Genomic DNA, 26,727 nt, shown 5'->3' with positions numbered 1-26,727 from the left:
GTGACAAGCTGCACTTTACCCCTGGCTGTTGGAGGAGCCTGATTGCCAGCCTCTTACCTGTTGACTATGGTCCCTGGGAGACTTGGCCCTTCAGGTGCAACATTTGGGCATATTGGATTTGTATGGTGCTGCTGCTGGCCCTTTAAAACACATCCGTGGACATATTATGACTTTTAGGAACAATGTCTCTTTAAGACTGTGTAGCAGATTGCATTCAGGCTGTCTTCAATGTTATGTATGCTATTATGTGTTCGGTAAATTGTAAATGTGTAGGTTCTATGTGATAAATGTAACAGTATGTATTTTTGTCTTTTATTGTCCTTTGTCTGCCATGTGGCTAAGGGAGTTTTGCCTCTGTCCTTGGAGGTAATTGGATTACTTCCCAATTATCTCCAGGATAGAGACTCTGTGGAACTTGTTTTGGGAAGAAAAGCCATGCTTCATTTGGTCACAAAGGACTTTCCCATAACTTTTGAACCACTGGTGCCATTTTTTAATATGTTGTTCCCCTGAATGCATTGATTGTGAATATGTAATTTTATGGAGATTGGATGTATGGTTTTAGAGTTATGAAAGTTGGGTAAAAAGTAAGTTTTAACTGTATGTGTAATTGGGTTACCTCCCAGGATAAGGGGAGGGAATCTGTGGGTTGTAACTGAGATGTTATTGGTTGTTTTATACCTCCCTGTGGGCGGTCCTGTATTGGCAAAGATTGTAATAAAAACCAGACTGGGTGTGCCAGCATCTCAGATCATCTTGTACCTTCATGAAGGTTCGGCTCATGTTTGGGGGATTGGAGAACTACACTCTGGGGAGTGCTATAATCACTATACTCCCCAGGGTATAATCGCTGAGCTCTGCTAAGAGCTTGTTCCTGTTCCTGCTCTCTGGAATTCGGAGAGGTCCACCTACTGGAAGCTGGACCCTGGTCTTGGGTCCAGAGTGGGTGGAGTCGGCGAGACCCCAACCAAGCTGCGGCGGTTCGTGGGGTCTGCAGTGGTTATGGTGTCAGGCAGAGTGCTTGGAGACCTTGGAAAGCACTAGGAGCATCCGTCAGCGGAGGGTACCCGGTCGGGGTGCCAGCGGTTCCATTACAACTAGCATTCCTGAAATCTTGTGTTTTATTCCCTCCCTTGGTTATTGCTGGGGTATTACCCATTATTGTGCTTCCATGGATATGGCCAGGAAATAGGAAAATGTATTTATACTTACTGTAATTGTCTTTTCCTGGTCATAGGCCATGGCAGCACAAAGAACCTGCCCTGGGATATTGCTGGTAACAAGACTGAGGGAGGAGGTGGTGGGAGGGGGGGTATTTATACCCTTATTTTTAATTGGTTCATGTCTAATTAGGGATAGGGAGGAGCTACCCATTGTTGTGCTGCCATGGCCAATGACCAGGAAAAGAAAACTACGGCAAGTATGAATACATTTTTATTAAAACATAATATTTTTACATAATCAAGTAATTTTACTAATTACTATTTGAGGGACCTGCCTTCAACCCTGGCTGAAAGTCCAGAGAATTTGGCTCGCAATCAATATACTTAAAGGGACTGTTCAGTGCCAGAAAAACATATAAATTTTCCTGGCACGGCTGGTCCCTGCAGTGCCTCCCTCCCACCCCCCATCTCATGTTGCTGAATGGGTTAAAACCCCTTCAGTGACTTACCTGAATCCAGTGCTGATGTCCCTCGGCGCTGGGTCAGGCTCCGCCCACGCTCCTCCCCCGCCGGCTGACGGCACGCGCATTAGACCTCCCCATAGGAAGCATTATTCATTGCTTTCCTATGGGGATTCCGGCGACGCTGGAGGTTCTCATGCTTAGCGTGAGGACGTGCAGCGTAGTTTAAAACACTTTTCGTGCTATTAGAACACGGATGTTCATGCCATTCTGGGGTCAAGAAGGAATTTTTTTCCTAGCTTGTTGCAAAATTGGAAGTGCTTCAAACTGTTTTTTTTTTTTTGCCTTCTTTTGGATCAACAGCAAAAAAACATATGTGAGGAAGGCTGAACTTGATGGACGCAAGTCTCTTTTCAGCTATGTAACTATGTAACTATGTCCCTCTAGTGGCTGTCTGATAGACAGCCACTAGAGGAGGACTTAAGCCTGCAAGGTAATTATTGCAGTATATAAAAAACTGCAATAATTACACTTGCAGGGTTAAGGGTGGTGGGTGTTGGCACCCAGACCACTCCAATGGGCAGAAGTGGTCTGGGTGCCTGGAGTGTCCCTTTTAACCCTGTAACTTTCTAGGACACCATAAAACCTGTACATGGGGGCTACTGTTTTACTCGGGAGGCTTTGATGAACACAGATATTGGCGTTTAAAAACCGTAAAACATATCACAACAATGATATCATCAGTATTTTTTGCACTTTTTACACACAAACGGTACTTCCACTGATAAAATTGTTGTGATACGTTTTTCACATGACCAGACCTGCCAAAAGGGGTGAAGATGCCCAAAAAGGGGGCATGTTCAAAGAATTCGAAGGCCAGCCTGAATGCATGAAAAGGCCAGCCTGCCAATCATGCAGGCTGTCCAACTAAGGGCATACTGTGCAGGCAGCACCCTGAGCTTGACATAAATGTATCAAATGATGCGCCTACTCCATGCTTTCTAAGGACTGTCCCCTAGCACTCACATGTCAACTTGTCTCCTCACCTTCTTACTAGCAGGCAGAAGTTTCTGGTATATAGTCTGGGACAGAGAAAAGGTGTATGTAGTGAGTGTAGAAGAAAGGGGACGTGCCACAGTGTTGGAGAGACCAATTTAAACTAGTTTTATTGTCAGCCAGTCCACACACATTTTGTTCCTATACATCCATCTTAAGCTTCCAAACTTAAAGGGACACTATAGTCACCAGAACAACTACAGCTTCATGCAGACCCTGAACTTTCCTCACAGAGATGCATTGATTCAATTTATCTTTATGAGGAGATGCTGATTGACCAAGGCTATGTTTGACTTGTGTGCTGGCTCTGCCCCTGATCTGCCTAGTTGACCGTCTCAGCCAATCTTATGGGTAAGCATTGTAATTTGCTCATACCACCACTTCTGATGATGTCAGCAGACAGTCAGTTCAGAGTCAGAGCCAGCAGCTGCAGACTTGAATACAAGTAAGATTTTACTATATTTAGGGATGCAAGAGGGGGGGGGGGGGACATGGGGGCTAGATGGTGGTTTTAACATAATAGGGTCAGAAATACATGATTGTGTTCCTGACCCTATAGTGTTCCATTAAGCAAGAGTATTTGAAGAGTAGTTAGGGTTGCCACCTTTCTTGGAAAAAATAAAATAAAAAATACCAGCCTTAAAGGAACACTATAGTGACCTAAATTACTTTAGCTAAATAAAGCAGTTTTTGTGTATAGATCATTCCCCTGCTCAATTCACTGTCATTTAGGAGTTAAATCACTTTGTTTCTGTTTATGCAGCCCTAGCCCCACCTCCCCTGGCTATGATTGACAGAGCCTGCATGAAAAAAAAAAAAACCTGGTTTCACTTTCAAACAGATGTAATTTACCTTAGATAATTGTATCTCAATCTCTAAATTGAACTTTCATCCCATACAGGAGGCTCTTGCAGGGTCTAGCAAGCTATTAACATAGCAGGGGATAAGAAAATCTTAATTAAACAGAACTTGCAATAAAGGAAGCCTAAATAGGGCTCTCTTTACAGGAAGTGTTTATGGGTTCATAAACAAAGGGATTTAACTCCCAAATGGCAGAGAATTGAGCAGTGAGGCTGCAGGGGCATGTTCTATACACCAAAACTGCTTCATTAAGCTAAAGTTGTTCGGGTGACTATAGTGTCCCTTTAATAATTTGGATAATTAGTTATGCGTGACATCACATGATGTAAATCACATTGACATAAGAGAAGATTCTGTAAAATCACCAACAAACTACTCAGTTTGATTCTGCTGTATAGATGGATTGCTCCCAGTGGCTCCCTGTCTCCCAGTGTCTCAGTCTCGCAAGTCACCCAGTGTCTGTGTTCCCATTACTCCCAGTGTCCCTATCACAGTGTCAGTATCCCCATGTCGCCCAGTCCCCTAGTCTCCCAGTGTCCCCATGTCTTAGTGAGTCCCCATGTCACTTAGGGACAATGGGAGACAGACAATTGGGGACACTGAGAGATATGGGGACACTGAGAACACTGGCTGGGGGACATGGAGACACTGGGAGCCATGGGGACACTGTGTCCCATGTGTCTCACAGCGTCCCTATGTTTCTCACAGTGTCCCCATGTGTCTCCTAGTGTCTGTGTCCCCTAGTGTCTTAGTGTCCCTATGTCTCCCTGCTGCCTTCCCCCCCCATCCCTCACTTACCTGAGCCCTAGAGCTGCTGTCTGGACTCTCTGTGCTGTGTAGCTGCTCCCCCACGGATCAGGGAGTAGTAGAGAGAGGCAGGGATATGCTGTAACTTCCTATCCCTGCCTCTCTCCAACAAGACTGGCCTGTGCTGGTATTGGAGAGTAATCGCCATATACGGAGAAAAATACCTGCATTTGTCTTGTCGGTATTACTGCAATACCGGCACGACCAGGCAGCCTGAAATACCGGGTGTGCCAGTAAAATAGCAGTCAGGTGATAAGCCTAAGAGGTGTGTGTGAGTGTAAAAAAAAACATTTTTTTATTTTATTTTTTTTAATTGGCCTGGCCCCGGGGCTGCATATCCATCAGCCTCTATGTTAATCCGGCCCTGACAGTACCCCCCCATGTACATGTTTTATGGTGTTTTCAAAAGTTACGGAGTCAAATATAGGGCTTAAGTTTCCTTTTTTTCACATTGAAATTTGCCCGATGTTGCTTTTGAGTCCATTTGGTAGTCCAGGAATGAGAATTACCCCCATGATGGCATACCATTTGCAAAATGTCCATTCTGCTAACTTGATACCGGAGAAACTGACGGAAGCGAAGCACAGAGAGATGGACACAGGTTTCTTCAGGAAGGAAGAGATTCTTTATTGGATCACCGATCGGGACTCAGAGGGACTAGCGTCACCAAAATACCACAAGTTCTGAGCCCCGGACAATAGTGCAGGCTCCTTATATAGGCACATAACTCCTCCCATATTAAGCTCCACCCGCACATTCTCTTGACCAATCAATACAAATAAGAATTAACTTCCTGCTTGACCGCATGGCTTGTCCAGCACAATGGAGGAGGGGGAATACTACATCCTGTATTCTTGCACATGCTCCGTACACTACTGATCGTATCTTGCCTCGTGCAACCAACTGATCGATACGTCAGCATATGCACGTACACATGCCACGTGGTAATCTCGGCCTACTAAATTTATTTTTTTACCGAGATTCCACCACATTCCCCCCTTTGATGCCTCTTGACATTTTACAATTACTTGAGGCATCACTTAACCTGGGTTTGCATACACCTCAAGTTACCATGAACCAGACCAGACTTATCTATGATGTGAATCTTCAACACTCATCTTCCTGCATTGGTTCTCCCTGATCTAGAGCCTTATACTTATAAATCGCCATTATCTGTGCAGCAGCCTTCCTCTCTGCTATATTTTCTATCAGTCTTTGCACAGACCTAACTACTAAGGGTATAAGACACGGCAGGAGTAGACACAACATTAAAATCAGTAGGACTCCACCTACCACTGCCTTAAGCCCTCCAAACCACTCATACCAGCTACCAAACCAACTACTTGGATTATACCCTTTCCATACCTGAGTAGGCACATGCGCTAGTTTAACCATATGGCTAGTAAGCTCCGCTATTGCTTGCCCTTCGTCATCTATTTGAAGACCGCAATTGCTCAGGTTAAACTTCCCACATACACCTCCCTCTACTGCCAAAAGGTAATCCAAGGCTAATCTATTTTGGTAGACTGCCGTCCTCATCCTGGTGTTATGCTTCGCTAGAAGATTGAGCGCTTGTGATGTTTCGTTAGTAATAATCTCAACCACCGCCTGTAATCTTATAATACGGTTGAGCATATAAATAGGGGTTCTATAACCAAAGGTACCATCCTCTGCCCATGTGGCTGGCCCATAATAATCTATGATACGCTGGGGAGGCCATTCATCATCTTCCCAGGCGACTATCTCTATGGGTCCCCTTTTCTTCCTATGATTCACATCATACACTTTAACACCTAAAGTCTCACCTGTTTCAATCGGTAACAAGAAGAAGGATGGTTTGAGCATACCCAACACACATGCCCCTTCCCAGTCCTGTGGCAACTCCGAATAGGCTTTCTTACCACAGATCCAGTACAAATTTGCTGGGGCTCTCCAGGTAGATGTGATGGATAAATCAAACCACACATCCTTTAAATTGGCGTATCTAGCAAACGGGTTAGATGGTTCTGAGACATTTGAAGCCGACCACCAAGTTGTATTCTTTGTATCATCATCATAAGCTTTTTGCCCTAGACAAGTTAATTCTCCTACAGAAGTATTATACATTATTCCTTTCCTTGCTATGCAAACATAACCTATGATGGAGTTCTTTAATCTCCACTCAGATTTACCTCTAACACTCATATGATAATCGGCTTGTGTAGATATTAATTGGTCAACTGCCTCAGAACCGGACATTACCTCCTTTGCTTCCCAAGGCCATTGGTCTCCCATGTTAGTACCTCCACACACATAGCAGTTGGTAACATTAAGACTACCGGCAATACTTTCAGCTAAGTCAATGAACAGGTTTTTAGCATTATGGGGGATCTTATTATCTATGCTCATCTCTTCATAAAAGGAATGGTATACTTGATGAGTTTGGGAGGATACCGTATCAGTCTCTATCCCTATAAACAATACTGTCCCAGGATCTAAACCCGTCCCGTATATCTGAAACCCAAATAAATTGCCATATTTGTCTAAGAACTTATCGGGGTTATTTATAAGTATATGGATGGGATTACATTCCATAGACTTACAATATGGGCTGGTAGGCAACTTAGTCACTATCATGTCTTTGTCTACTGTCTGTCCCCAAGTCGCCCACCCCACACAAGACCAATATGGGCAAAAGTTATAGTCTTTATTTGGGCATCTAGGACTCACATATTTATTTTTACTACTGGGACAAATATATTTATCATTAGACCCATACGTCCTCTCCCATCTAAGATCCCCACATACATTCCACGGCTTTCTACCACTTGATATCGCCTTACACGCATCAAATAGCAGAACACCCGAAGAATGTACGGATTCTAACACCGTCTTATTAATTAGGGTCCCCTGAGGATCTCCATTCCTGAGAGTCAACCAAATTGTACGAGGTTGATACTCCGGACTGAAGCACTTAGGTTCTCCTACTCCTAAATGGCACACACTATAGTCTATATTTAGGTATCTACATCTCGATACATCTCCTTTACACTCGTATTGTGAATGCCAAATTAGGGTTTGGGAAATATGGTTACCTGTTCTCGTAGTCTTAATGCATACCTCACAGCTAGGAGTGTCGGTACCTCTACCTTCCTGAATATAAAAACACACATAAATAAACACTATCATCAACACATCTTTCGCCGTCATCCTCAGTCTTCGTCCGTGCGAAGGCACCTCAGCTTCCAGGAGGTAAGGGCTGCAGGGAATGGAGTTCTGCTCGTCTTCACAGGAGTCCCTTCGAGACTTTCCCTGGCTTATACACTATATGTCGGTGAGCGGACAGGCTTTATTATGGCCGTCTAAAAACACTCACTTCACCAAATCCCTGTAACAATAAAATTTGTAATCCACAATAGTTCCTCGTTACTCCGACTGAGTAGTGCGTTTTAACCGGATCTTGCAGGGATTCTCTGGATCTGCTGTAACTTGCCAAGAATCGACTGCTGCTGGTTTAACCCTGGAGTGATGTATCCACGGAGTCACTTCGGCTACTTTTATCGCTGTAGGGGTAGACAAAAGAACAACATAAGGACCTCTCCACTTGGGCCTTAACGGTACATTATTCCACTCTTTAATCCACACTTGATCTCCTGGATGATAACTATGAACAGGGGGATAAATATTCACAGGTAATCTATCTTGTACCCATTTCTGTACCTCCTCCATAGTCTTACCCAACTCTACAACCTGCTGCCGGGTAATTCCTTCTCCCAACTGACTCAAGTCCCCCCTTAAGTTACCAAGTACGGGAGGTGGTCGCCCATACATGATTTCAAAAGGAGAGAGGCCCATCCTTCTGGTAGGGGTACTGCGGATTTGCAATAAAGCTATGGGTAAGAGAACGTTCCACTTAAGTTGGGTTTCCTGACACATTTTAGCCAACTGATTCTTAATAGTTCTATTCATTCTCTCTACCTTACCAGAACTCTGGGGTCTATATGCTGTATGAAGCCTCCACTTTATACCAAGCATATGAGTCAGTTGTTGTAGGCACTGATGAACAAAAGCTGGACCATTGTCCGATCCTATAGAACAGGGTAGTCCATATCGGGGTATTATTTCTCGTAGCAGGAATCTCACAACTTCTCCTGCTTTCTCTGTACGAGTAGGACATGCTTCTACCCAGCCTGAATAGGTGCACACAATTACCAGCAGGTAACGATGTCCACCCGATTTAGGCATCACTGTAAAGTCAATTTGTAAATCGGACATGGGGAGTCCCCCCATAAACTGGACTCCTGGTGGCTTTACTGGTCCTTGTCTTGCATTATTTTTAGCACACGTTACACATCTTTGTACAATGGCCTGAGTCAAGTTGGACAATCTTGGTATGTAGAAATGTTTTCTGAGAGATTCTTCAGTATTGTCTCTCCCAGAATGTGTCCCGTTGTGATAATTTTGGACAATTTCTACCGCTAGTGATGCTGGTATGACTATTCTTCCATCTTCTAGCTGATACCACTTGTTCTCCAAATACTTTCCTGGTTCAGTCTTTAACCACTCCTCTTCTTGAGCTGTATAAACTGGAGTCCATTGGGACAGTGGAGTTGGTATAAGAGCAGCTATATGCCCCACATACTCCTGTCTTCCTGATTCAGCAGCACGCTTGGCTGCACTATCTGCCATCCGATTTCCCTTGGTTACATCACCATCTCCTCTCAGATGCGCTCGACAATGTATGATACCGACTTCTTTCGGCTCCCACACTGCTTCCAATAGTTGTAGGATTTCAGCTGCGTACTTGATTTCTTTGCCTTCTGAATTCAGTAGTCCTCTTTCTTTATACAAAGCTCCGTGGGCATGAGTGGTTAAAAACGCATATTTGGAGTCCGTGTAGATGTTCACTCTTAAACCTTCAGCCAATTGTAACGCTCGTGTTAGTGCTATCAATTCTGCCTTTTGTGCTGATGTTCCTTTCGCCAGTGGCCGAGCTTCTATCACCTTGTCTATTGTTGTCACTGCATATCCTGCATAGCGGATCCCTTCTTTCACATAACTACTGCCGTCGGTATAATATTGAACATCGGGGTTCTGGATGGGAAAATCACGAAGATCTGGTCTACTTGAAAATACTTCATCCATTACTTCCAAACAATCATGTTGACTTTCAGTAGGTTGTGGCAAAAGGGTAGCTGGATTTAAGGTGTTTACAGTCTCTAAATGCACTCTGGGGTTTTCACACAACATTGCTTGATACTTGGTCATACGGCTGTTACTAAACCAATGATTTCCTTTGTAATCCAACAACGTCTGTACTGCATGTGGGACTCGTACATAAAGTTCTTGACCCAGAGTGAGTTTATCGGCTTCAGCTACTAGCAGGGCGGCTGCAGCTACGGCTCTTAGACAAGGTGGAAGTCCGCTGGCCACTGCATCCAATTGCTTAGACATGTAGGCAACAGGTCTTTGCCATGATCCCAAGTACTGTGTCAATACTCCCACAGCCATTCTTTTTTGCTCATGTACATACAGGTAGAATGGTCGTGTGTGATCAGGTAGACCTAATGCTGGGGCACTCATCAAAGCCTTCTTCACATCTTCAAATGCCGTTTGCTGTTCTTGGGTCCATAAGAAGGGGTCGTGCTCTGTACCTTGGATAGCTGCGTACAGAGGTTTTGCCAGTATCGCGTAGCTGGGAATCCATATCCTACAGAAGCCTGCTGCCCCCAAGAATTCTCGCACTTGTCTTCTATTCTTGGGTATCGGTATTTGGCACACAGCTTCTTTTCTCTCTGGCCCCATAATTCTTTGACCTTCAGAGATATGGAATCCCAGATATTTGACAGTTGGCAAACACAACTGAGCCTTCTTCCTAGACACCTTGTATCCTGCCTTCCAGAGAATGTGTAGTAGATCGTGCGTTGCTCGCTGACAGATTTCTTTTGTAACTGCTGCTATCAACAAGTCATCTACATATTGTAACAATACACACTCTCCTGGGATGGACTCGAAATCCAGTAGATCTTGACTTAGGGCTGAACCAAATAGGGTAGGTGAATTTTTAAACCCTTGGGGCAGTCTTGTCCAAGTCATTTGGCGTTTTGAGCCCGTTACAGCATTCTCCCATTGGAAAGCGAAAATACATTGACTTTCTGCGGCAATTCGGAGGCAAAAGAAGGCATCTTTGAGGTCTAAGACTGTAAAGTAAGTAGCCCCGCCCGGAATTAAAGCAAGCAGGTTATATGGATTGGGTACAACTGGATGTATACTAACAACCGCATCATTGACTGCTCTCAAGTCCTGCACAGGTCGATACTCATCTGTACCGGGCTTTTGAACAGGCAGCAATGGGGTGTTCCAGGGGGAAGTACAGAATTTTAGGATACCATACCGTATGAACTTATCCAGATAAGATTGGATGTTCTTCTTAGCCTTCTGCGGGATGTGGTATTGTCTTAGGCTCACTGGATAAACCCCAAGTTTTAGTTCAATTTTTATAGGTGGAATATTGCGGGCCAGTCCTGGTGGGTTGTTCTCTGCCCAAACTCCTGGTATGTTGAATAATGACTCATCACTCCTAGGGTTTTGGCTAGTCAACGCTGTATAAAGTCGCCACTCTTCTTCCTTTGGTACGGATAATGTCATGATACCTGAAGGTCCATTAAACTTTAAGGATGTTGTTCCATTTGGTAGGAACGTAATCTGCGCTTGTAATTTTGATAGCATATCACGTCCCAGCAATTGGACTGGACAATCAGGCATATAAAGAAATTGATGTTTTACTACGTGGCCTCCCAATGTACAGAGTCGACTTTTAAGAACCGGTTTTTCAGCACTTCTTCCAGTTGCTCCTATTACAGTAATAGTCCTTCCAGATGGAGGAGCAACTAGATTAGTCACCACTGAATGTTCAGCACCAGTGTCGATCATGAACGCACTCCTTTTTCCCCCTATTGATACATCGACCATAGGCTCCGCTCGACCAAGGGGGATGGAGCCCGGTCGGTATCAATAGTCCTCCATGACCGTGTCAGCCAATCCTACAAAGTCCCTGCCTTCTCTATCGCGGGACCTTTGCGCTGCTGGGATATATCTATCTTCCCTAACACTTCCTCTGTTCCCATTGCTCCCTCTATTACCATTACTCCCTCCGGGGCCTCCTCTACCTCTCGCTCTGCCTCTAAAGTTTCCATAACCTATCCTAGGTCTGTCTTTCTCACACTGTTCTCTTCGAGGACACTCATTTCTCCAATGCCCTTCTTCCCTACAGTATGCGCACTGATTTCTACTTAAAGGTTCCTCATTCCATCTACTATCGCCTCTATCTGGGCCCCGTCTATCTACGCCTGCGATCGCTACCGCTAGCATGTCTGCCTTTCTACGCATCTTGCGCTCTTCCTCTTTCTTACTTTCTGTTTCCCTATTCATGTATACCTTATTCGCTACCTCCATTAGTTGGGTGATGGACATACCTGCAAACCCTTCTAACTTTTGTAGCTTGCGCTTAATATCTCCATAAGCTTGGCTGACAAAGGCGGAGTTCACCATTCGGGAATTGTCTGCGTCTTCCGGATTAAAGGGGGTATACAAGCGGTATGCCTCCAATAATCGGTCATAAAAGACACTGGGCGCTTCATCACTTTTCTGAATCACCTCAACTGTCTTCGACATGTTAATGGCTTTCTTTCCTCCGGCTTTCATGCCAGCAATTATAGCGTCTCTATAGGCTCTGAGTTGAACCATATCAGCACCATTTACATTCCAATCGGGATCGGTGTTGGGATAATGTGTTGCGGCCCATGCTGATGGATTGGCTTGGTTTAAAGTACGGGCTTTATCCTCTAGTGCTTTAATGGCTGCTTGATTAATTCTTTTCTCATTGTCCTTTCCTCATTGTTGAATAAAGTCATTAATAACTGCTGGCAATCAGCCCATGTCGGGTTATGTGTCTGTACTATTGAGGTGAACAGATCAGTCATAGCTTGTGGTTTCTCAGTATACGAGGAATTGTGGGTCTTCCAATTTAAGAGATCGGTTGTCGTGAATGGGACATATACAAAGACTGGGTCAGCATGTGCCATTTGGCCTGCGGCATCGATATAGGCTGACCCAGGATTCAGACGAAGAGGCATCTGATAGTGTTTTAATTGTTGGGCACCGGTCAGCTGTCGGGTCTGTATGGGGCTACGTGGAGGGGCGTCAGTCATAGGTTCCAGTCGGGGAGAAATAGGGTATGGGGATGTGGGAGCTTGGTTTTGGGAAAAGGTTGTAAATAAAACACTTCGAGCCGAGCTAGATGAAGCTTGACCGGAAGTCTGAAGTGGCGCCAAATCAGGATATTCGTTTTTAATGGGGGTTGGTTCTGATTCCGGAAGGGGAGATTTAGTACGAGGGGGGGTGGATCCTGTACTGGAGGAGGAAGCGGAAGTGGATGGGGGTAATGAGGGGAGGGTTGCAGGACTTCCTGCATTTGCGTCACTTCCTCTTAACGGAAAGTAAGGGGGCGGCAAAGGGATCTCGGACTCAGGGGGCGTGTCCAAAATGGGCCTAACACCAGTCCTAGTGGACAAACAAGTCCTAGCTACCATGAGGCGACACTGCTCCTCGTGGCATGTCTGGAGCCATTTTGGCGAGTCATTTACGGCCTGTCTCCAACAATCAATATAAGGAAACTGGCCGTAAAGTTCAGGCCTACCTGATACAGCCACGTGTATGCGCTGTACCAGAGTTGGATCCAAACTGCCACGTGGCGACCATGCCGCAACCAAAGTAGGCCACTCCCTAGTACACAAAGTGACCAAACGTACAGGAGAAATTTTAACCCCGAAATCACATGTCTTGAATCCCTTTTTAAAATTCTTCACCATACAACCTAAGGGATCCGGAATCGTTGACTGCGACGCACCCATACTTAACAATGGAACGTCGTCGACAACGAATACTATACACGCGTACTATTCAACAGTCACACCCGTTTCCTCTGGCAACAGCACCACGTGGTACAGTTACCAAGTGAAACGTACACAATAACACAATAAACACTCAGGGAATTCCCGTACACACACAGCTGTTACACCAGTCACTAGATAATCAATATTATGCCCTTTGGCGTAACTATACAGTCACCCACGCTATAATTCTCTATATACGAATTACCCGTCTATAACACACCCCAGTAACATCGTCTTTTACAAATAGCGGTTACAGTACGGTTAGCATAGGTCAAAGCACAAGTTAAGGTCACAATACAATTATTAGTGGTTATGGTGTTAAACATGCAATGGACGACAATGATTAGTACTTATATACAGTGTCAGTAAATATACAGGGTTATGGTACCGTGCACTATAATACAGCAACACACTATTAACACTCTCGCTAGACGGCTGAGCTCGCGCTATCTAACAAGATATACACTTTACTAAACAATCGTTAACACATTTACAATTCCCAACTAAACTATTGGCCAGTACCTTGATGGACTACCTAAAAACAATCTACATAAGTTTTGGTTAGCCACACTGCCCAAGCACCACATATAGCGAGCTAGAGGACCGAATTTACACAGACGCCTCTTAGTCGATAACTATCAAAAGTCTAGTGGGTTCCAAATTTACACGCCTTCCCACTTAGCCCAGATAGGATGAGAGCTAGCGAACCGAATTTACACAGACGCCGCTTAGTCTCCCGGTCCCTCCGACCTAGCGAACAAAATATACACCCTAGAACGCTAGTCTAGACAAGACACCGGTGTCCGGCTAGGGCTATTTACACCAGAGCCCCGCCTGACTAACAAAATCAAACGGTCTGACTAAAGAGCGTTCGATCGAGCGGTGCGCCTTCGCTCCTTCCCTCCGACAGAGGGGGCAGATACACAGATTTAAACCCCTTTGGGCCTACCGCACAATCGGTATACCCCTAGTGGGTTCTGCCGTCTAAAACAGCAGTTGTCTTACCTCCTCGTTCCTGAACCTGAGTTCACACTCATCGACGGGGACACCCCAGCACTTCTCACGTAGAGGCCGATGATCTCCTGGACAACAGACCAGTGGCGCCGAGACGAAGGGAGGTCCACGCAGAAGTTCAGGGGTGCAGCCGTAGAGAACGTGGGCAAAGATAGACCGTCTCACGCCTCTGCCTCTCAGCTACCGTTGAACGATGAGCTTCCCGGCCAATGCACCAAATGATACCGGAGAAACTGACGGAAGCGAAGCACAGAGAGATGGACACAGGTTTCTTCAGGAAGGAAGAGATTCTTTATTGGATCACCGATCGGGACTCAGAGGGACTAGCGTCACCAAAATACCACAAGTTCTGAGCCCCGGACAATAGTGCAGGCTCCTTATATAGGCACATAACTCCTCCCATATTAAGCTCCACCCGCACATTCTCTTGACCAATCAATACAAATAAGAATTAACTTCCTGCTTGACCGCATGGCTTGTCCAGCACAATGGAGGAGGGGGAATACTACATCCTGTATTCTTGCACATGCTCCGTACACTACTGATCATATCTTGCCTCGTGCAACCAACTGATCGATACGTCAGCATATGCACGTACACATGCCACGTGGTAATCTCGGCCTACTAAATTTATTTTTTTACCGAGATTCCACCACAAACTTTGGCCAGTGTTTGTGACTAAGTGGCTACTAGAAAAGACTGGACATACCAAATTTGTATTACCTTGGGTTGTCTACTTTGGCAAATGGTATGCCATCCTGGGGGTAATTTTCATTCCTGGGCTACCATTTGGACTCACAGGCAACATAACCAGTCTGACAAGTTTCAATGTGTAAACTGAAAAATTTAATGTGCTATATTTCACCCTGTAACTTTCCAAAACACCATAAAACTATATGGGGGTACTGTTTTACCCGTGAGACATCACTGAATGCAAATGTGTACTTTATTGCAGAAACCGTTAACAGTATTGTGACATTCACTATACAGAAGTGAAAAAAAATAAACATTTCTTATTTTTTCACATTTTTTAAAAATATTTTATTCATTTTAAATTATGCTTAATATACAAATATTTGTATGTGACATGAAAGCCCTGTTTTTCCTGAACAAAATTATATAGAAGTGTGGGTACATATAATATGAAAGGGGTGAATTACAACTGAACAGACCTATAGTGCAAATTCAAGGTTTTGTTTACGTTTTGATCTGATCCCAACTTGTACAATTGGCGTAGTCCTTAAGGGGTTAATAAATTGGATTTAAAAATAAAATAAAAAATCTTTATTTTTGTTCATGTGTGTAAATACAGACAGCGTTGTAATGCCACTACAACATCCACAGGTAAATAAACATAGATATTAAACTGGTACATGGCTTGTAAAATTCTGCTAATTTTTATATTATGTAGGAAACATGCTAAGCATACATGTCTAGATGTAATTGCCAACTATAAGAAGATGGGCATTTTAGAAAGACATGGTAGGCAAAAGATAACAGCACATTTTACCACCCTAGACTACCCTATAGATATATTAGAAACATCCCACATATATGGTAGCCCAGAAAGTTGCATTTTCAGTAGGAGAGCATAGAGAGAGATTTTAGACAAAGAAAATCAGAATTAGTGTATATCAACTAGGAAACAATAATGAGCATGGAGGAATCTGTATACTGGGGTATATCAAGCAACCAGAGGCTCAACATGGCGGTCAGCCTATTTCTATAACAGGGAATTTACAGTCCCACTTTGTGCTTGTCTTCTCAGAGCCGAAGGTGTCAGCTGCGGGTTCCGCGTCTGTAGCCGCTTTCCTCCTATCTTATCATCTTGCTGCACGAACCATATACTTGATCTTGTGTTTTGTGGCATCTGGGCTTGCCGACATACTGCAGCTTTCACGATACTCCACTTCTGCAGGTTTCACGGCGGGCCCTTTCTGATGCTAGTTGGGGGGGGGTATAGAGCGGATTGGGATGGTCCATGCAGAGCTTTCACAGCCTCCTGATCAGGTAGAGGTAGCCCAAAGCCTACCTACACAGTAGGTGCTTCCAGGTGGTGCATAATAGTAGGTGCCTCACTGATGGCATCCAGGGTGCTTGTGGCACTCGCCATTTTAGATGCACCTCTTGCAGTATCATGCACCTCTTGACTTCTGGGACACTACCACGGATCCTTGTTGGGTTGTGGGACCAGGGTTCACCCAGTCGGTCCAAAGAGGGGCGGGGGGTAGGGGGGAGGGGGGAAGAGCACACACTAGGCCACACAGGTAATTGCCGTCTGGGCAAACACAGTAGACCATGGGTGGCACACCCAGACAGGTCAGTCAATTCGTATAAGAGAAGGTATGTTGCAAATTGCAAGAATATAGCTGGAAGAGCAAGGAAATAGGCCTTTTTTTAAAGATTTTCTTGAGGAGCTCTCTGAAAACCCATCCAGTTGCCATGATAGGCCCTGCCCCCCACAGATGTTTATGCCACATCAAATTAAAGCCCTTTTTGTCCTTTAAAAAATATCATATAATATCTGTTGGTGCAATAAATACATGCATATTGCGGGTTGAACACAATCAGGCAAAACATTTTGTGTCCTTAACCACCTAACGTATCCTGGAGCACCTTTGTTGATTACATGGCGGCAATAGCAGCAAATGGAGCAGCCCCTTTCAGGCTTTTCCCCCTAGTGCCTGAAAGGAGAAAAATGTTAATGCCTAAATATATATTTAATATCTATCATATCGTGGCAGGGTCAGAGAGGCTTTCTATGTTAGTAATAGGTTGGAGTGCTCTCCATTCCCAGCATGATGGGGTGGTAGATGAGTTAGCCCTTTCAGGTGAATGTAATTAACCTGCACTAGAGTGTTTGTTTTAAAAGGTTAGCCTTTTGATGGCATAATGGATTTGAACAGTTGGGAGAGAGAAGACAGTTAAGCCTGAGACTCTAAACGGAAAATGTACTGTGCAACAACCTGTCTTTAACCCTTTAAGGATGGCGGGTGTTCTATGCCGTCCTGGCGGTCCTAAACGCTGCAGGGCAGCATATATAATACCCCTCCCTGCTGTCCAGGGGACTTACTGGATCCCCGCTGATCCCCCGCCGGCTGCGCAACACTGGGGACGGCCTGGGAGCACAGTCAGGCCACCTCCGGCTGATCCGGCCCCCTCGGGCCATGTGATCGCGGGTTCTTTGCGATCACGTGGCCAGAGTAACCGGCATGTGCAGTGCCTGTAGGGAAAACGCCTGAGCTCTGTCAGTCCTCCCAATGTCTGTAAAAAAGTTTTAAAAGTTAAAAAAAAGTGTGTAAAAAGTTTAATAAAGTAAATTAAAGTACTTTAAATATGTATATTTTATATACATATATGTGTGTGTATATAAATATATATATATATATCTCACTTCACTGAGAAGATTTCTACAATCAGGATCTCTCCTCTCTCTCCATCCTATGGAACGCCCTTCCCCTCTCTGTTAGACTTCCACCCAATCTCCACTCCTTCAAAATTTTTTTTATAATTTACTTCTTTAGGAAAGCATATCAATAAAACTGTGAACTGCTTTTCCTCCCCGTACCCTAACTCCTCTCCTAAAACTATCAAAACAAAGCTCTAAGCCCTCAATGATATCCTAGCAACCTACTTTTCTACCCTACCCTTATCTTGTGTGTCACATTACCCCACTCCTTCTAGCATGTAAGCTCATTAAGCAGGGCCCTCAATCCCTCTGTTCCTGTGTGTCCAACTCGTCTGGTTACAAATATTTGTTGGTGCTTTATAAAGAATATATAAATCTATGTATAGGTGTGTGTGTATAATATCTAAATACTTTTGCACATGCATAAACTATTATTCTAAGTGTATTTTAATATTTATAAACCTTAAATAATACAAACCATTGCTAAATTAAAATCAGCTTGACCATAAACCTACACAAAGTTAAAAATTATTCTGCTTTAATAACCCAACAAATATGTCCAGAAAAATTAAAGTTGAGAAACATAAAGGGACACTATAGTCACCAAAACAACTACAGCTTATTGAATTTGTTCTGGTGAGTAGACATTTACCCTTCAGGCTTTTTGCTGTAAACACTGTCTTTTCAGAGAAAATGCAGTGTTTACATTACAGCCACTGTGTTTACATTACATTCACTGACCACTCCTCAGATGGCTGCTAGAGCTGCTTCATATCTCAGTCTTGCCTAGTGTGCATCACAACATAGCAGTCTCTCCCTCCCTCTGCATGCAGTCACGGAACTTTCCTTATCAAGATTGATTCAATTCATCTCTATGAGGAGATGCTGATTGGCCAGGGCTGTGTTTGCTTTCCCCTGATCTGCCTCCTTCAGTCTCAGCCAATCCTATGGGGAAGTATTGTGATTGGCTCAGAACAGCACTTCTGATGATGTCAGTAGACGGCTTGCTATTCTGAGGCAGACAGGGGCAGAGCCAGCAGCTTCAGGGTTGAATGCAAGTAAGATTTTACTATATTTAGGGAGACAAGAGAGGCCTAGGGGGGGCTAGATGGTGGTTGGCACGGCATGGGTAAAAAGGTGATTGGAGAGGGGAAGATCATATAAACAGGTGGGCAAAGTTGACATCAGCAGCACGCCTATCAGGTATGTGCCTATAGGCACATGCCTACTTTTGCAAATGGATAATCTAGCCCTGGAAGTTTCAATGAACTGATCATCTAGATTTGAAGCCAAACCATGGAAATATATCAATATAAATTAATGTTATCATTAGAAATGTCTGTGTAGAAAGAGCTGCAGTTATAGTGATCAAAAGCCATCCTGCAAATCTCCTATTTAATTTGTAAGTCCCCTTTCCTTTACGCTCTATGCTAGATAGTAAATCAGTCTGTCCGTTTGCTTAGGTCAAGTATGCCAAACTCAGTGTGGCACGGGCCACATAAACAAGGTTTAAGCTTATGTGGGCCACACACACCTACTTACTGATACACACTCACACACTCACACACTGACACAAACACACACACTGACACACTGTAGCTGACAGACACACACACTCATACGTTTCCTTAATGCTCCTTACCATATGGAGCCGATGTGGGACATCTCCCTGGGGGGGTTCTTCCTGCTCCCGCGCGTGGTTTAGTGATGTCGGAATATGACGTCATATTCCGGCGCCAGGCTTCACTTCAGTCGGCGCGCGCAAGGGAACAGGGAGGAGCTAGAACACTGAGCTCCCTCACTGGCCCTCCTCCCCTCACTGGCCCTCCTCTCCGGCCGGGTAAATGAGCATAGTAGGCACCTGCAATATGGGGAAAGCAGGTGCCTATTCTGCTATAACACTGAGCATGCACTCGCCCGCGGCCCGCGAGTTTGACATGCTTGGCTTAGGTTATACTGCTTACAAGTATTATATATGTGACATTTGTATCATCAAAATTGTTGCATTAACATGCAGAAGTTTTGTATTAAAGTGTATATTTTGTATTAAAAAAAAATAGAAAAGTCTCAGAGTTAAGCAAAATAAAGGAAATTGTATATTGATCCCCAGAATAACTGTTGTGCAGTCCTTTTTTATGTCAATTTCCTTTTTCTTCTCCCAGGCAACAGATGTTTGAGTTTGATGCAAAGTCTACATCAAGAGATGATGATGCTTTTCACTTTGTCAGTTATGTTCCAGTCAATGGAAGGCTCTATGAATTGGATGGATTAAGGGATGGACCAATCGATTTAGGTAGATTACCATTTTGTTCTCTATAATAAAATATGGGAAAGCTCTAGCTTCATTTCATGGCTTAACTCCTTAAGAACTGAGGCAATTGTCCAAGTTCTGAACCAAAACAAAACCTAGCATTTGAGCTACACATGTGTTCACCCATAAAATACCTCTATCCTATTAAATGAGCACTATAATGCTAGGTCCCCCCCACCCTCAGGGTCCCCTCCCGCCGTGCTGAAGGGGTTAAAACCCATTCAGCCACTTGCCTTTCTCCAGCGCCAGAAAAGTGAATGCTGCGCGCGCGCGCGCGCAAAGTCAATGCTGCGTGTGCGCGCGCGCAAAGTGAATGGCGCGCGCGCGCGCAAAGTGAATGGCGCGCGCGCGCGCAAAGTGAATGGCGCGCGCGCGCGCAAAGTGAATGGCGCGCGCGCGCGCAAAGTGAATGGCGCGCGCGCGCGCGCAAAGTGAATGGCGCGCGCGCGCGCGCAAAGTGAATGGCGCGCGCGCGCGCGCAAAGTGAATGGCGCGCGCGCGCGCGCAAAGTGAATGGCGCGCGCGCGCAAAGTGAATGGCGCGCGCGCGCAAAGTGAATGGCGCGCGCGCGCAAAGTGAATGGCGCGCGCGCGCAAAGTGAATGGCGCGCGCGCGCAAAGTGAATGGCGCGCGCGCGCAAAGTGAATGGCGCGCGCGCGCAAAGTGAATGGCGCGCGCGCGCAAAGTGAATGGCGCGCGCGCGCAAAGTGAATGGCGCGCGCGCGCAAAGTGAATGGCGCGCGCGCGCAAAGTGAATGGCGCGCGCGCGCAAAGTGAATGGCGCGCGCGCGCAAAGTGAATGGCGCGCGCGCAAAGTGAATGGCGCGCGCGCAAAGTGAATGGCGCGCGCGCGCAAAGTGAATGGCGCGCGCGCGCAAAGTGAATGGCGCGCGCAAAGTGAATGGCGCGCGCAAAGTGAATGGCGCGCGCAAAGTGAATGGCGCGCGCAAAGTGAATGGCGCGCGCAAAGTGAATGGCGCGCGCAAAGTGAATGGCGCGCGCAAAGTGAATGGCGCGCGCAAAGTGAATGGCGCGCGCAAAGTGAATGGCGCGCGCAAAGTGAATGGCGCGCGCAAAGTGAATGGCGCGCGCAAAGTGAATGGCGCGCGCAAAGTGAATGGCGCGCGCAAAGTGAATGGCGCGCGCAAAGTGAATGGCGCGCGCAAAGTGAATGGCGCGCGCAAAGTGAATGGCGCGCGCAAAGTGAATGGCGCGCGCAAAGTGAATGGCGCGCGCAAAGTGAATGGCGCGCGCAAAGTGAATGGCGCGCGCAAAGTGAATGGCGCGCGCAAAGTGAATGGCGCGCGCAAAGTGAATGGCGCGCGCAAAGTGAATGGCGCGCGCAAAGTGAATGGCGCGCGCAAAGTGAATGGCGCGCGCAAAGTGAATGGCGCGCGCAAAGTGAATGGCGCGCGCAAAGTGAATGGCGCGCGCAAAGTGAATGGCGCGCGCAAAGTGAATGGCGCGCGCAAAGTGAATGGCGCGCGCAAAGTGAATGGCGCGCGCAAAGTGAATGGCGCGCGCAAAGTGAATGGCGCGCGCAAAGTGAATGGCGCGCGCGCGCGCAAAGTGAATGGCGCGCGCAAAGTGAATGGCGCGCGCGCGCGCAAAGTGAATGGCGCGCGCGCGCGCAAAGTGAATGGCGCGCGCGCGCGCAAAGTGAATGGCGCGCGCGCGCGCAAAGTGAATGGCGCGCGCGCGCGCAAAGTGAATGGCGCGCGCGCGCGCAAAGTGAATGGCGCGCGCGCGCGCAAAGTGAATGGCGCGCGCGCGCGCAAAGTGAATGGCGCGCGCGCGCGCAAAGTGAATGGCGCGCGCGCGCGCAAAGTGAATGGCGCGCGCGCGCGCAAAGTGAATGGCGCGCGCGCGCGCAAAGTGAATGGCGCGCGCGCGCGCAAAGTGAATGGCGCGCGCGCGCGCAAAGTGAATGGCGCGCGCGCGCGCAAAGTGAATGGCGCGCGCGCGCGCAAAGTGAATGGCGCGCGCGCGCGCAAAGTGAATGGCGCGCGCGCGCGCAAAGTGAATGGCGCGCGCGCGCGCAAAGTGAATGGCGCGCGCGCGCGCAAAGTGAATGGCGCGCGCGCGCGCAAAGTGAATGGCGCGCGCGCGCGCAAAGTGAATGGCGCGCGCGCGCGCAAAGTGAATGGCGCGCGCGCGCGCAAAGTGAATGGCGCGCGCGCGCGCAAAGTGAATGGCGCGCGCGCGCGCAAAGTGAATGGCGCGCGCGCGCGCAAAGTGAATGGCGCGCGCGCGCGCAAAGTGAATGGCGCGCGCGCGCGCAAAGTGAATGGCGCGCGCGCGCGCAAAGTGAATGGCGCGCGCGCGCGCAAAGTGAATGGCGCGCGCGCGCGCAAAGTGAATGGCGCGCGCGCGCGCAAAGTGAATGGCGCGCGCGCGCGCAAAGTGAATGGCGCGCGCGCGCGCAAAGTGAATGGCGCGCGCGCGCGTGTAAAGTGAATGGCGCGTGCGCGCGTGTAAAGTGAATGGCGCGTGCGTGTGTGTAAAGTGAATGGTGTGTGTGTGTGTGTAAAGTGAATGGTGTGTGTGTGTGTGTAAAGTGAATGGTGTGTGTGTGTGTGTGTAAAGTGAATGGTGTGTGTGTGTGTGTGTAAAGTGAATGGTGTGTGTGTGTGTGTGTAAAGTGAATGGTGTGTGTGTGTGTGTGTGTGTGTAAAGTGAATGGTGTGTGTGTGTGTGTGTGTGTGTAAAGTGAATGCCGTGTGTGTAAAGTGAATGGTGTGTGTGTGTAAAGTGAATGCCGTGTGTGTAAAGTGAATGGTGTGTGTGTGTGTGTGTAAAGTGAATGCCGTGTGTGTAAAGTGAATGGTGTGTGTGTGTGTGTGTAAAGTGAATGCCGTGTGTGTGTATAAAGTGAATGCCGTGTGTGTGTATAAAGTGAATGCCGTGTGTGTGTGTGTGTGTAAAGTGAATGCCGTGTGTGTGTGTGTGTGTGTGTGTAAAGTGAATGCCGTGTGTGTGTGTATAAAGTGAATGCCGTGTGTGTGTATAAAGTGAATGCCGTGTGTGTGTATAAAGTGAATGCCGTGTGTGTGTATAAAGTGAATGCCGTGTGTGTGTGTGTGTGTGTGTGTGTGTGTGTGTGTGTAAAGTGAATGCCGTGTGTGTGTATAAAGTGAATGCCGTGTGTGTGTGTAAAGTGAATGGATGTAATTTGTGTAAAACGGGAGGGGCATTTTAATTTTAAATTTTTAATATTTTATTTTTTTTTGTCCCCCCTCCCTGCTTGTTGCCTGGCCAGCGAGGGAAGCTATAGCATTCCCTGGTGGTCCAGTGGTATGGGCTGAGCAGTGGAGGGGCCGCAGCAAGCTGTTACTTACCTTTCCTCCAGCTCCCTGTGTAAATCTCGCGGCCTGCGTGCCGCACGGAGCGTTGCCATGGTAACCTGTGGCAACGCTCTGACGGCCGCGGGTCTCGCGAGATTTACACAGGGGAGCTGGAGAAGCTGCTGGGAAGTAACAACGTGCTGCCGCGCCCCCCCCCTCCCCCCCCCCCCCCAACGGCAATATCGGTATCTATATTGGCCGATACCGATATTGCCGAAAATACCGAATATCGGCCGATAATATCGGTAAAACCAATAATCGGTCGATCCCTCATATATATTATTTGGTTCAGGACAAATATGGCTTTAATTTTACATGAAATGTTTATATATGAATCAGAATGTAATATGAATAAAATCTAAGTGTTAGAAATTAAGACATTTTGTTATTTTCTATGTTTTGGAAGGGATTTTACTGCTTGATTACTGCAATAAAACATACATTTATATTCTGTGATGTCCGACAAGTACTTCTCTAAAACACTCCTATTTGTGTTCAGCCATGTCTCACGAGTACAACCCCATGTACAAGTTTTAAGGGATTTTGGAACGTTACAGGGCAAAACATGGGTTATGACCATTTCAGTCTTCATACCTGGAAATTTGACAAAGGGATTTTCATTTTTATTTTTTGTCAATCTGTTTTTTATTTTTTTTCATTTTATTTTTTTTAGATAAACTGCACATTACAGAATAAACCATGTGTAAAGTGTGAGCATATAGAAGTGGTTCAAGATATTGCAATACATTGAGTAGTATACACCTCATTTTTTATATATAGTAACACAAGAGAGATAAGAATACCAGACTAGCACTTGCTTTGTTAAGCAAAGATATGGAAGGGGGTATGTGATGTGCTAGGACTCGTGTTTAACTTGGGTTTGCACCGGTAGGCATCACAGTATAGCGATATCTATTGTTTGCGGTTTCTGACCGGCTTGCATCAGCACCCCATTACCCAGGAGTGTCGGGGGTTGTATTAAGGGCACACATTTAAGTGTTTCTCACTAGTGGAGGTTGTGCCTTTAAGGAATGCTAAGATAAGAACAGAAAATAAAGCAAAAGTTTAATGAGCTAAAGCTCAACATATAACATGGGGAACTGGAAGATCAGTTCAGCATCCTGGATTAACACGGGGTTATCATGTTACTCTTCACCCATTGCCTGGTGCGTTCCTGGGCGTGAATGGCACCACGTTAGCAATGTCCCAAAGTGAATGGCGCGCGCGCGCGCAAAGTGAATGGCGCGCGCGCGCGCAAAGTGAATGGCGCGCGCGCGCGCAAAGTGAATGGCGCGCGCGCGCGCAAAGTGAATGCTGCGCGCGCGCGCGCAAAGTGAATGCTGCGCGCGCGCGCGCAAAGTGAATGCTGCGCGCGCGCGCAAAGTGAATGCTGCGCGCGCAAAGTGAATGCTGCGCGCGCGCGCGCAAAGTGAATGCTGCGCGCGCGCAAAGTGAATGCTGCGCGCGCGCGCGTGTGTGTGTGTGTAAAGTGAATGCCGCGTGTGTGTGTAAAGTGAATGCCGTGTTTGTGTGTGTGTGTGTGTGTGTAAAGTGAATGGTGTGTGTGTGTGTGTGTGTGTAAAGTGAATGGTGTGTGTGTAAAGTGAATGGTGTGTGTGTGTGTGTGTGTGTGTGTGTGTGTAGTGAATGGTGTGTGTGTAAAGTGAATGGTGTGTGTGTGTGTGTGTGTGTGTGTAAAGTGAATGGTGTGTGTGTGTGTGTGTGTGTGTGTGTGTAAAGTGAATGGTGTGTGTGTGTGTGTGTGTGTAAAGTGAATGGTGTGTGTGTGTGTGTGTGTGTGTAAAGTGAATGGTGTGTGTGTGTGTGTGTGTGTGTGTGTGTAAAGTGAATGGTGTGTGTGTGTGTGTGTGTAAAGTGAATGTGTGTGGGTGTGTGTAAAGTGAATGTGTGTGTGTGTGTGTGTGTAAAGTGAATGGTGTGTGTAAAGTGAATGGTGTGTGTGAATGGTGTGGGTGTGTGTTCGTGTAAAGTGAATGGTGTGTGTGTTCGTGTAAAGTGAATGGGGCGTGTGTGTAAAGTGAATGCCGTGTGTGTGTGTGTGTAAAGTGAATGCCGTGTGTGTGTGTGTAAAGTGAATGCCGTGTGTGTGTGTGTAAAGTGAATGCCGTGTGTGTGTGTAAAGTGAATGCCGTGTGTGTGTGTGTAAAGTGAATGCCGTGTGTGTGTGTGTGTGTGTAAAGTGAATGCTGTGTGTGTGTGTAAAGTGAATGCTGTGTGTGTGTGTAAAGTGAATGCCGTGTGTGTGTATAAAGTGAATGCCGTGTGTGTGTATAAAGTGAATGCCGTGTGTGTGTGTGTTTGTAAAGTGAATGCCGTGTGTGTGTGTGTGTGTGTGTGTAAAGTGAATGCCGTGTGTGTGTGTGTGTGTGTAAAGTGAATGCCGTGTGTGTGTGTGTGTGTGTGTGTGTGTGTGTGTAAAGTGAATGCCGTGTGTGTGTGTGTGTGTGTGTGTGTGTGTGTAAAGTGAATGCCGTGTGTGTGTGTGTGTGTGTGTGTGTGTGTATAAAGTGAATGCCGTGTGTGTGTGTGTAAAGTGAATGCCGTGTGTGTGTGTATAAAGTGAATGCCGTGTGTGTGTGTAAAGTGAATGGATGTAATTTGTGTAAAACGGGAGGGGCATTTTAATTTTAAATTTTTAATATTTTATTTTTTTTTGTCCCCCCTCCCTGCTTGTTGCCTGGCCAGCGAGGGAAGCTATAGCATTCCCTGGTGGTCCAGTGGTATGGGCTGAGCAGTGGAGGGGCCGCAGCAAGCTGTTACTTACCTTTCCTCCAGCTCCCTGTGTAAATCTCGCGGCCTGCGTGCCGCACGGAGCTTTGCCATGGTAACCTGTGGCAACGCTCTGACGGCCGCGGGTCTCGCGAGATTTACACAGGGGAGCTGGAGAAGCTGCTGGGAAGTAACAACGTGCTGCCGCGCCCCCCCCTCCCCCCCCCCCCCAACGGCAATATCGGTATCTATATTGGCCGATACCGATATTGCCGAAAATACCGAATATCGGCCGATAATATCGGTAAAACCAATAATCGGTCGATCCCTCATATATATTATTTGGTTCAGGACAAATATGGCTTTAATTTTACATGAAATGTTTATATATGAATCAGAATGTAATATGAATAAAATCTAAGTGTTAGAAATTAAGACATTTTGTTATTTTCTATGTTTTGGAAGGGATTTTACTGCATGATTACTGCAATAAAACATACATTTATATTCTGTGATGTCCGACAAGTACTTCTCTAAAACACTCCTATTTGTGTTCAGCCATGTCTCACGAGTACAACCCCATGTACAAGTTTTAAGGGATTTTGGAACGTTACAGGGCAAAACATGGGTTATGACCA

At 46.3% G+C, this 26,727-nt stretch overlaps 1 protein-coding gene across 1 annotated transcript in view; it reads left to right on the top strand.

Moving 5' to 3' along the window:
• UCHL5 (ubiquitin C-terminal hydrolase L5) overlaps positions 1-26,727 on the top strand; it is a 287,690-nt gene that overhangs the window by 93,171 nt on the left and 167,792 nt on the right. Inside the window, exon 6 of the mRNA XM_063426950.1 lies at positions 19,867-19,997. Within this exon, the coding sequence (XP_063283020.1) occupies positions 19,867-19,997 (131 nt within the window). The remainder of the gene's footprint in view (positions 1-19,866; positions 19,998-26,727) is intronic.

The sequence above is a fragment of the Pelobates fuscus genome, chromosome 7 (assembly GCF_036172605.1).
Source record: "Pelobates fuscus isolate aPelFus1 chromosome 7, aPelFus1.pri, whole genome shotgun sequence".
Lineage (NCBI taxonomy): Eukaryota > Metazoa > Chordata > Amphibia > Anura > Pelobatidae > Pelobates > Pelobates fuscus.
Note: the sequence above shows the minus strand (reverse complement) of the source record. Positions and strands in the feature narration are given on the sequence as shown.